The 12041-nt window shown below is 32.5% G+C and overlaps 1 protein-coding gene across 1 annotated transcript in view; it reads left to right on the top strand.

Annotated features, from left to right (window-relative positions):
* The window catches only part of ANKRD13C (ankyrin repeat domain 13C), a 90495-nt gene that overhangs the window by 32057 nt on the left and 46397 nt on the right, over positions 1-12041 (top strand). The window contains exons 4-6 of the mRNA XM_049879557.1: positions 2022-2107; positions 2378-2423; positions 8777-8843. Coding sequence (XP_049735514.1) covers positions 2022-2107; positions 2378-2423; positions 8777-8843 — 199 coding nt within the window. The remainder of the gene's footprint in view (positions 1-2021; positions 2108-2377; positions 2424-8776; positions 8844-12041) is intronic.

The raw sequence follows: 12041 nt of genomic DNA, 5'->3' as shown, positions 1-12041 counted from the left end.
GGATCTAGCTATATTTTGTTTCCCAGGAGTTGCTCATAGTTTGTACAGATTTATGTTATGATAGTTTTGGGAATTCTGTCAGCCTCTGTCTTATTTTTGTGGTGCCCTTTATCTCTGGCTCCTAGAGCAGTATTTGGCACATTATTATTTGTTTAGCACATCAATGAAGAAATGAATAAAAAAGGCAAAATTTGAGACTGCTTATTAAGAATTAATTCTTTATTAAAAGTATTGTATCAGAATATTTATTTACCACAACTCACATGAGTTGTTCAAAACTGTTTTGGATTTCACAGAAATCCAGAGAAAAAAATTTTATTTGAGGATTGACCTAAGGTATTCAACTTTTCTCATTTTAACATGGTTATCATTTCATTTAAAAAAGATTATTTTGAAACTAAAAATAGTAGGAATAGTCTTTAAATTGAAAATTCAGCAGCCCTTATATTGAAGGAAAAAATCTATTTCCTAATTTTCCTTCATATCAGGGGAAACTTGAACAATTGGGCACTGAAGTATAGGCTAGTATCTGGGAAGTGGAGCCCTGGTGGTGCAGTGGCTAAGAGCTTGGCCGCTAACTAGAAGTTCAGCAGTTCAAATCCACCAGCTGTGCCTTGGAAACCCTATGAGGCAGTTCTGCTCTGTCTTTTAGGGTCACTGTGAGTTGGAATTGACTTGATGGCAACAGGTTTGGTTTTTTGGTTTTACCTGGGAATTACAGATCTGGGTCAAAAAGCTAGTTAGTAGGATAACTGAGACTAGGCCCCAAGTTTCCTGACTTTTAGGTCTCAGCCTCTTCTACTGTTTTAAAACACCTTTAGTAATTTAAACATTGCTACTCAGATTTTTGGGTAATATTTAAAAATTATTGGAGTTGTAGTGACACCTATGGTTTAAGATTGGAATAGATCCTTCTGTTTTTCATGTTCTTTGGGCTTTTCATCATTTGGCCTATGTGTACAAAACAATCTGGCACGGTATTTCACTACCATCTTCATTCCTTTTTTTTTTTTTTTTCATCTTCCACTTGTATATTCCACATGGAGCTTGAAGTGGTTTATAAGAATGCTAATGTAAAATAATTAAAATAATAATAAAAAGAACTGCAGGAGGTATATATATATATGTATAGGAAAAACACGTCAGGTCCAGAAGAAAGTCAGCATACATCAGTGTATGCCTTTCTTTTCCTACAGCAAACATTTTGCATTCTCTGTCTTATTTTCACCAAGTCTAATGTTTTTCCGTATTTTGATTAATGTTAGGGATTAATTGATTGATTTTTGACAGCCGATTTTAGACCTTCACTCTAGTAGATAAAAATTGTATTTACTTAATTGCAGCCATAGTTATAAGCACCTTATATTCAGTCTTTACAAAACCCCTGTGTAGTAGATTTTACATTGTTATTACTTGCCAAATGAAACATGAAACCCAAGTTTAGGGAAGTAACTTATCCAAGGTTACACACAGCTAATAAGTAGCAAAACCGGGGTCAAAACTCAGGCACTGTGTCTAAAGCTCAAGCTCTTAACTATTGAGAAAGTACTATGGAAGGCTTTAGGTTTTCTTTTAAAAGTTAGAAGTTCTTTCAGTTGATCCAAATAAGATTCATTTTTGTATTGTTTAATACTGTGTTGGTTTGTGAGGGTATAACCTCTAGTGTAAAAGGAACAGACATGCCTGATAACAGCTGCAAGGTAATTGTATGTTTTTTAGAAAAGTGGTATCCAACGGGACTTTTGAGATCACTGTCTCATAGTCTTCTCTGAGATTAATGTTACATCATTGGACTGAGATTAGTAGATCTTGGCACAATCAGGCAAATTAAAAACTGGGAAAATGGGTGTGAATATGTTATCAGTTGATGTGAAATATCTTTTCTTAATATTCCTCGGGGATCATATCAGTTTTCCTAAATAACTTATTCACCATATTGCTTTACATGTATCTGTCAAGCCTATGATATTTTTTAGCATGGTGAAAATGACTTTAATTTTTTTTTTCCGTTTAAACTTTAGTTACAGCACTTTTAAGGAAGCTTAAGCAGCAGTCCAGGGAAAGTGTTGAAGAAAAACGACCTCGATTATTAAAAGCCCTGAAAGAGGTAGGCTATACTTCTTTACTGATTGTGTATCTAAAGTGTAAGTTTAAGCATTTTTTATGTAGTCTAAATTCTCACTGTGTGCTATTGTAATGTTTTAAGTAATAACCATATTATTGTTCTCTTTCTAAAACTCCAAACATTGAGATTAGTTTTTTTAATACTTCCTACCTGTCTGTAGACCTTTGATAACATTTTTTTTAAAGATAGTAAAAAGATATAAGAACTGTTAACTAAAATACATATAGTAATTATTCACATTTCATTTCTTAGCTAGGTGACTTTTATCTAGAACTTCACTGGGATTTTCAAAGCTGGGGTAAGTATGCCTTATGTTTTACTATAAGATATGTATTCATGCAGAAATGCAAGTACAAAAATAATTATGTAGAAATATTAACATTACAAATTTGACACTGGGCCTAAAGAAGTTGAAATAGTTTTTATAATGTTGAATGCAGTAGTTACTTAATTATCCGAACTTGATTAGTAATTTTCAAAATTTTTATTTCTAAGGCTGGAAACGGCTTTTTTTTTGAAAACAAAAATCAAATTAAAAATTATAATAATTTAACATAAGGCATTTTTAGAAGGAAGAATAATTATGAAATTACTGAACTACTGAATTTAAAGGAGTTTGAAATATAGTGTTTAGATCCCTGAATGTGAAAATTAACACCATTTGTATATATTCATTTTATAATCTTTCAATCATTTTTGCCATTTTTTGGGCATACTTCGTAGCCACTGTCTTAAAACACTATTTAGTTGCAAACTGTTAGTAATTTATGAAAGCACTTAATTTCTAGATCTTCGCAATCACTTATTAATTTACTTTGGCAAAATAAGTTTCTCTCATCTTCATTTTAAACGTGAGATCACTTAGGGCAAAAACCTTCATGTCCAAATAGGAAGTTTGATCCTTGTGAACTTTCCTTTAGTAATCTTTATACTTTCTCCATAGTTCATAATTTAATCATCTCTTTTATAACATATTAACCTCTATTATATATCACTTACTTCCAATGAGAATGTAAGGAGCCCCAAGCCAAGCCCAAATGTAAGGAGAGGAGTATATAGTAACTGTCATTATATTTTTGATATATGATTTAATCATTATACATATTCCTAAATAACTTAAAGATAAAAAATTCAGTTATAATTTAACTTATTTCCAACAGAAGAGAACTAGTTTTCATTGCAAAATATTATATATACACCTGACTAGATTTTATTTTTTAAAGTTTTTTTTTACTGTAATACATAAAGGTTTGCATATAATGAGTTTACATGTGTTTTTAAAAGCATCTGAAATCTGAGTTAATTTTTATGATATGAAAGTGTTTGAATGCTCATTGATACTTATCCCCAAAATAATCATAAAAACAAATCAGATGTTGGACAACCATGTGAAGTATATTGCATTTTATATAATTTTTTAAGTTATATGATTGTGTGCGCATATGTGTGCATAATTATACATTGTATATATTGGACTGTTGCAATTAGGCATTTCTAGTTCCTACCACTTAAATAAAAATATTAATTACTATTAAAGAGTTAATAGAAATTTCACAGTTTTTGGCCCACTGTAGGTAAAAATCTTGGTGGCATACAGGTTAAGTGCTATGGCTGCTAACCAAAAGGTTGGCATTTCAAATCCACTGGGTGCTCTCCTTGGAAACTCTATGGGGCAGTTCTACTCTGTCCTATAGAGTCACCGTGAGTTAGAATTGACTCAACGGCAATAGGTTTGGTTTTTGATAGATTAACAAATGCACCTTAATGTGAAACAGATACATCCTGACATTCGTTGACCTGTAATGAAGTTATGATATTCTCAGGTTGTTACTGTATGCACTTGGGTTTGCAAATTTAGCTTCAAAATAGAAAATAGAAGTTGTATACTATAAAGTTTTATACTGTACAACCTGGCATGAATTGCTTGCCAGGTTACCAGTTTTAAACTTTAAATAGCTGGTCATACTTGTCATTTATTTCTTCTCATTCTTTCTTATGTCCTCTGATTTCTTCTTCTGAAAAAGTAAATCAGTCTGAAGTCCACTAACACGTTTCTCTTTACCATATCAAAAGTTAGTAATTTCATGCTGTCTTTAGAAGGAAGTTTCTGTCCTTTTCTCAAATAGTGATATCTAGTTTTTCTAAAAATAATATTTTTGATAGACTGCCTTTTTTATTTGGAGTTTTTAAAAACATATCAGACTTCTTTCTAAACTTATGTAAATTAGAAAGTTACTGTTTTTAAACACCAAGAGATTTTATAAAGCTTTTTTTTTCAGTTCGTATATACTTCTAAAGAATTTAGTACCTTTTTTAGTAATCTTTGACTAAGGTAATTCATAAGTTACTACTAATGTCAGTCTCAGGTTTCAAGATGTTTATTTTTTATAGAAATACTATAAGAGTTCTTGAACATTGTAGGAAATTATCAAGTATTTTTAAGTTTCCTCATTACTACTTTCCAGAGGCAACCACTGATTAAACATTTCATGTGAGTACTTTCAAACCCTTTCCAGGGTTTACAAACATGTGTGTGTACCTCAGCTTTAGTTTAAAAATTTTTTTTTTTTTATGGAATTAACTATTATGTCATTATGCAATTTTTTATTTTTACTTAATATAGCGTGGACATCTTACCATATTAGTCCATTGTTATCTCAGTAATTTTAACAGTTCATAATATTTTATAGTATGGATATTTAGAGTATTCCTGCTGTGTTTAATCCTCCCATTTTTCCCAGTTGCAGTCAAGTTGATTCTGATTCATGGCAACCCCATGTGTTTCAGAGTAGAACTATGCTCCATAGGGTTTTCAGTTGCTGGTTTTTTTGAGCTGGAACTCCAGGCGTTTCTTCTGAGGTGACTCTGGGTGGACTTGAACTTTTAACTTTTTGGTTAGCAGCAAAGTACGTTAATCATTTGTACTACCCAGCGACTCCATTTAATTCCTAAGTGTAGTGTTTTAATTCGTAAAGGTCATGAATTTTTAAATATATTGTTAAAACTCTAGCTCATTATGCTAATTTTGGCCCTATCAAAATCATTCATGGCCTCATTACTCTGATAGTCCTGCTTTGCCTAATAGATTATTCGGAATGCCTGATGTCCTAGAACATAGAGAGAAAAAGAGGTACCTGTAGGGTCGCTATGAGTCAGAATCGACTCAATGGCAACTAGTTTGGCTTTTTTGGGTTAGTAGCTCTGTATAATTGAAGAGCTCTAAGTCCCATTCATCTAAAGTCTGAATGTTATTTTTCCCCTGGTTTATTTTTTATTTTTTCCATCTGCAGAGACCCCATTCCTTCTTTGATTTTATCCCTTGAATATATTTGCTCTTTAACTGATTCTCCTAGTATTTATTAAAAAAAAAAAAAAAAAAAAATATTTATTTATTAGTTTGAATTAAAAAATAGTCCATTTTTCTTGCTGAGCTAAATGTTTTAAAATATTTTAAAAAGGTATTTCAGTTACATGAAGAGATAGAAATAGACGTAATCACTCTTGAAATTATGTATATACTTACAGTTAAAAACAAGACATTATAAACATCACATAATGAAATTCGTGAGGCAGCCACTGAGGTACTTGTTAAAAGTATTCCTGCTGTCAAACTCGAATTGACGCAAAACAAAAAACAACAAAAGTCAGCACATCTGTTCCCTTGTTGATAAAGGATTTTACTGATTTACAGTCAAAATTATCAGCATCTCTTGGTGAGATGTCATATGTAAGTCTAAAAAAATAAAACTCATTGGTTTATATTTACCCTGGACACTTGGATTAAAAAAAAAACAGTGAATAGTATCTATTATTAGATTTCATTATCAAGCTTTTTTCTCTAAAGGTTAGGCATATTCCTCCCTTTTGTCAAGATCCCTAATATTAAAAAGAAAAAAGCAAATCAAAAATACGAATATTGAGACCCAGGGTAAGTTGAATTTATAGGTAGTACTCTTCATTCTCATGTTCTTATAGTCCATCTCTGGCTGAAAATAGCTTCAGATTTAGAGTCTGAAGGCAGCTAAACTACTGCAGCCTGGGTTTTTAGGTATAGAAGGCTTTGAACTGGAATCAGAGTACTGGTTCTTAACTATTTAATAAGGCAAATTATATCTCTTCTGAGCTTCAGTTTTTGTTTTTTAATTTTTTTAAAGTGGAGGTAATAATGACTGCCACATTTATTACCAAGTTTTGTTAATGAAATCATGTTTTTGAAGGGAGCCCTTTGTATACTGTAAAGTGTTAAATAATTTATATTTCAATCATTACCTCAAGTTAGCATTGTGCATATAGCACATTTCAACTGCAAAACCAATAGTTTTTTTTCTTTTTTATCTTTTTATTCACAGAATCTGTCCTGTATTAGGGACTATTATTTGCATATTATAGATGGAAAACATCAGGCTCAGAAATTCTTCATAGGATCAGGGAGTTAGTGGTAGCAAAATAAAAATTAAGGTACAGGTGACTCTTCTCATTACTTAGTTCAGTGAATTATGCTACCTCTGGAATAATGTCTTAAATTCTCAGATTATGCTGAGATAAGATATAGAGAGCTTAATTGATCCATTTACATGAGTGAGAAAACAGTCATTACAGAACTGAAAAAATGTAAATTGATATATTTTTGGAATGCTTTAAAATCTAGGAGAAATCTTTTTTGCTCATGAGGATTTTTCTTTTTTTCCTTTTGTTGGTAGCTTTTGCTCCTCAGTCCCAGTTTCTTATCTTCTTTCTGCATTCCCGTCTTCCTCTTCCTCTAATTTATTTACTGATTGGGTATTGATATATGATTCTAAATTTTAGTTTTGTAGGTTATTATAACCACTTCATTTGGCTTTAATCATTTTTGGCTCATGGTTTGCCAAATGCTTAACTACAGGAAAGCTGTGTGTCAGGTAATGAGCATGGAGGAAGATCTTTGATTGTTTATGTAGTTTGACACTACTCTTGCTTATTCCAACTTGCATTGTTTCTTATAAGGAAAAATTTAAAAAGTAAATTATTTCTTATGTTCTTTAACTAGGCCAACTCTTAGTTGATATTCCCTCTAGGCAATACATTTTTCTTTTTTTTATACAATAATATGTCATTCTAGAAAACTATTTTCAAGGGTGGAATTTATTTTGGATTGAATGACTTCTGAAGCTCTGGTTGCATAGTGGTTAGGAGCTCGGCTGCTAACGAAAGGTCAGCACTTCAAATCCACCAGCCACAACTTGGAAACCCTGTGGGTTGGCTCTACTCTGTCCTATAGGGTCACTATGAGTTGGAATTGACTATGAGTCAACTATGAGTCGGTATCAACTGGTCTGCAATAGGTTTTGGAGTCCTGGCGGTGCACCGGTTAAGAGTTTGGCCACTAACCAAAAGGTTGGCAGTTCGAATCCACCATCCACCATCCACTACTTGGAAAGTCTATGGGGTAGTTCTACTCTGTCTTATAGGGTACCTACAAGTCGGAATTGATTTGACGTCAACAGGTTTTTTTTTTTTTTAAGGATCTAAACTAAAGGTTGGTGGTTAGAACCCACCCAATGCAGCCGCAAAAAAATAGGTTGGCAGTCTGCATCTGTAAGAATTACAGCCCAGAAGACCCTGCGGAGCAGTTTGATTCTGTAACACATGGGGTCACCATGAGCCAGAATTGACTCGACGGCAGTGGATTTGGGTTGTTTTGAAGGATCTGAAATAGACATTGATGATTTGGCATACCTTTAAGTGTTAATTAGAAAATATTGATGCTTTTGAAAATGTTAACTCAAAAATTAGCTTTTAATTTTCTCGAAAGTTTTTGTTTCTTAAGTTAATTTTTTACCACCCATTTTTAAAACAGTTTTGTAAGACATGTATCTATTTTAGACATACCCACAAACATGTACACATGTATTCATAATACACATATACGAGTGACATGATCTTAATTTCAAGAATTCTTAACTTTACCTTTTTTTGGTAGTTTATTATGACCTGTTATGCAGATTTATTCATCCATAGAATAACTAATATTCTCCAAAACTCAGCAGATAATAAATAATAAAAAACCATTAGAATTTAGCTTCTGCTATGAATATGAGTTATAGCTAGTGACACTGCAATGTAGAAATCTATAGGTAAATAGTATGATTAACATTTTACAAATTTTGAAGCTTGAGGTCCAGAAAGCTTAAGTTAACTAAGGTCATATATTTGAGATTCAAACTTGAATATCACTATCTAGCTTCAAAAATTGTGCCCTTTCTATTATACATTACTTTTCTGCCATTTTATTAAATTATATTTAAAGGATCAGATAGGATGCAGGTCCATTTGGTTAACCATTCAGTACAGTTTTGTTACTAGAGGGCATTGTTTTCTCATCTATAATAACATCCTGTAATTCGTACCCAGGAGTGGCCTTGAATTGACTTTGCTACTTTGTATGTGGTGAGGGTGGAAAAGAGGGAGATATAGTTTACTATACAGCAATTACAATTATTTTAAGATGATAAAAAATGCTTTATATATTATTTTTTAATTGGAAAATACCATTTTAAGGGAAATTATTACAATTCAGGTCAATTAGTGACTTACTTTACTGTTCTTAAATTTTACAAGTTTGTCTCAGAACTTTAAGTAGTTTTTTTTTTTCTTACCTTCTAAAAAATGCAGTGCCTTTACTTTCCCGAATTCTGCCTTCCGATGCATGTAAAATATACAAACAAGGTATCAATATCAGGTAAGATGATTTGATTCTTTTCTGAGTAACAGAAAATTGAGATTTAGAGGAAGCTTCTTTCTGTAATAATAGCTTACACTTATATGAAGTGTTTTATAATTTTAAAATGCTGTGATATAGTCACCGTATGTTATCTCATTTGGGACATACTCCGTATATGGAACCAAAGGCATGAAATTTTGACTAAAACAAAGATATTATTCTCATACAACTACAGGCAAACAGTGAGAATCATGGTATAATACTAGGAAGAGTTAAGATGGTCACATTCCTGATTTTGGATTTATTAAGGAATAAGGGACTCATAGGGAAGACCCAACTCTTATCCTTTTTTTCTACCTCTCCTATACTCTTCCCTCCTGTATTCATCCATCTCTGTATCCAGCCATTCATTTATTCAGTTTTCTATCCACTCTGATGAGCACCTTTAATTTTTTTCTGTTCCCTTTTATAACTAAGGTTGAATGTTTGGATCTGATGGGAAATTAGCCTATTTATTTTACTAATTGCAGAATTTTACATTTTATTCTTTTTATCTTTACTTTATATTAGTATATATTAGTACAGTTATATATTTAAAATATAATATGAGTGACTATGCCAATAATATCTTTATATTAATATTTTTATAAATTATATATGTTTTGTATATCTATATATATCTCTAGAATTTTATTTTGAATATGTAAGGCTCTAGAACTAACTTGAAAGATTATCTCATATAAACTCTTCAATTCAATAGATGAGAAAGCTCAGAAAGGTGAAGTAAGTTTTTAAAAGAGCATATTGTAAATCAGTAGCTGAGCCAGGATTTCTGACTTCCAGTCTTTTCTTTTTACCATGTCACAAGGTGGAATTTTTTAAAATATTAACTACTTATAAGAAGATTTATTATACAATATGTTGAATTACAGCAAAGAGATAACTTTCATTTGGAAGCAAGCCTAGGAAAATTATCCTCACGCAGTAGAATTTGATTAAGGTGGAAGTTTCTGAGTTTTTTGTTTTTAAAAATAACCCCGTCAAGTGTTTCTCATTATGAAAGTGCTTGTGGACATATAATGCATGTTTATTATAGAAAACTTGGAAAATGAAGAAAATTAAGTAGGAAAGAATTTGATACAGATGTAAACTTAATTCAGCAGTCATTTTTAGGAGTATATTATAATTTTATCATTAAAACCATTAGTATAGACGTTTGCCAAAGGTAGTCAATGATTTTGAAGAATGAAATAATAGTATTACTTTCCCTGTGTTATTTTAAAAAAAGGTTAATTTTAGTTCTTTTTTCATTCTTAGGTTTAGGTTTTACTTAACCTAAACTTCTTTCTGTTAAAAAAAAATGGTTTCACATTTGTACTTAGCTTTTAAAATTAAATGGTCTGATCACATTACATAAAAATCGTAGATAATAAAACCCCATAATGGTTAATACAGGGGCACAAGAATAAGAACCTGGGGGAGAATAATTGCTTGAGGTAATATAGGTTAAAGGGAAGCTACTGGGCCTCTTGTCAGCTGAGGGTGAAGGCAGGAAATCATTAAAGTTTACTTTATCATGTCAGCCATATGATCATTTAGTATATCATCTCTGGTGTCAAGAAAAAGTTTATATTTCAGTAGAAACAGGAGAGTATGAGCAACATTATTGTTTAGAGTATTAGCATGAACATTTTCACTATTAATAACTATGAGGTAATCTATAGCCACTGATTGAAATATTCGTTGTGAACTTTGCCTCATTTCAGGCTTTTCCTGTCTGAAAAGAAAAAACAAAAAAATCTAAAACCCGTTGCCGTTGAGTTGATTCCGACTCATAGTGACCCTATAGGACAGAGTAGAACGGCCTCACAGGGTTTCCAAGGAGCAGCTGGTGGGTGTGAGCTGCCAACCTTTTGGTTATCAGCCAAGCTTTTAACCACTGCACCACCAGGGCTCCTTCCTGTCTCAAGGGAAGGCTATATTTCCTTTTTTCAGTGTTACTTGGCATTTTTCAAACTTCTATCTTAAAGGAGTGTTTTCTATTAAAATCTTCTCATTGATATAAAGAACTTTTTGTTCTTCATGGCTGATTGCATAATAAAAATTAAAAATATTTTGACTCATAGACTTAGAGCCAAGGGCTAATTAGTGCATTAAAGTACCATCATGAAGAATTATATCATTTATAAAGCATGTATGATATAGCTTACTAGGCCACTTAATGTCAGGGAAATTGCAGAAGCTGTGCTAGATAGTCTTCTTTCAGTTGCAAATTATAGAAACTCAGATGAAATAAAATTGACTATATTAACTTTTATGTTAATTTATATAATTGGGAAGTTTCTATGACTGATTTTAGGTTTGGCTAGATCTAGGAGCTCAAATGTCACCATGTCAGTCTGTCTTTCTCTTTCTTTGTTTCTGTCTCTCTGTGTACCTCCTTCCTCACTATTCCCAACCCCTACCCCTGTCAGCTCAACACCACTGTCACCTAGGATGGGCAAGAAGTGAGTGAAGGCAGAAGACTGTTAATGGCCTATTGCTTGTTTTATGGGGAGCATAGAGTTCCTTAGTAGCTGAAGTTGGGAGCCCAAATAGGCCACTTATATATAAAAGGATCTGTTCTTTTTGATAATACCAGGAGCCCACATCTTATAGAGATAGGGAATGAGCCCCTGTTTTGATGGCATTATTTCCTCTTAGACCACAGGCATAATCCATAGGCCAAAGATGTCAGTCATAGGCATCACACCACTGGGAATGTACCAGGAGCTAGAATTTAGCTGTATGGCAGTAGGCTGGGTCCACACTTACAGGAGTCTATGAGCTGCTTTTCATTCTGAAGACATGTATATATTTTATGTGGCTTAGAAAAGAGCTCCTTAATACATGGGCTAAAAGTTAATAATTGTGGAGATAGATTATATGTAACCCTGGCATGTGAGATATGTTCCATTTCTCATCTTGTCCTGTGTACGGAAACCAAGGATGCCCTTGTCCGTAATGAGAACTGAAAAACCTGTAATGAGTTCTTATAGCTATGTTAGAAATTCTAAGTAGCCAGGGTGGATCTTTCATAAAGGCTTAAAGAAACTTTCTGCGGTGTGATCAGTGTGACTGCTGGGCCAACCACTTTCTTGGATTAAGTACTATGTGTTTTGAGCAGCAGCCAGTTAAGGTGATTCTGATCTGGTGATCTACAAAGCCTTGTGTAAG

This window comes from Elephas maximus, chromosome 3 (genome assembly GCF_024166365.1).
Source record: "Elephas maximus indicus isolate mEleMax1 chromosome 3, mEleMax1 primary haplotype, whole genome shotgun sequence".
NCBI classification, from domain to species: domain Eukaryota; kingdom Metazoa; phylum Chordata; class Mammalia; order Proboscidea; family Elephantidae; genus Elephas; species Elephas maximus.
The sequence above is the reverse complement of the archived record's forward strand: the minus strand, read 5'-3'. Positions and strand labels throughout refer to the sequence as shown.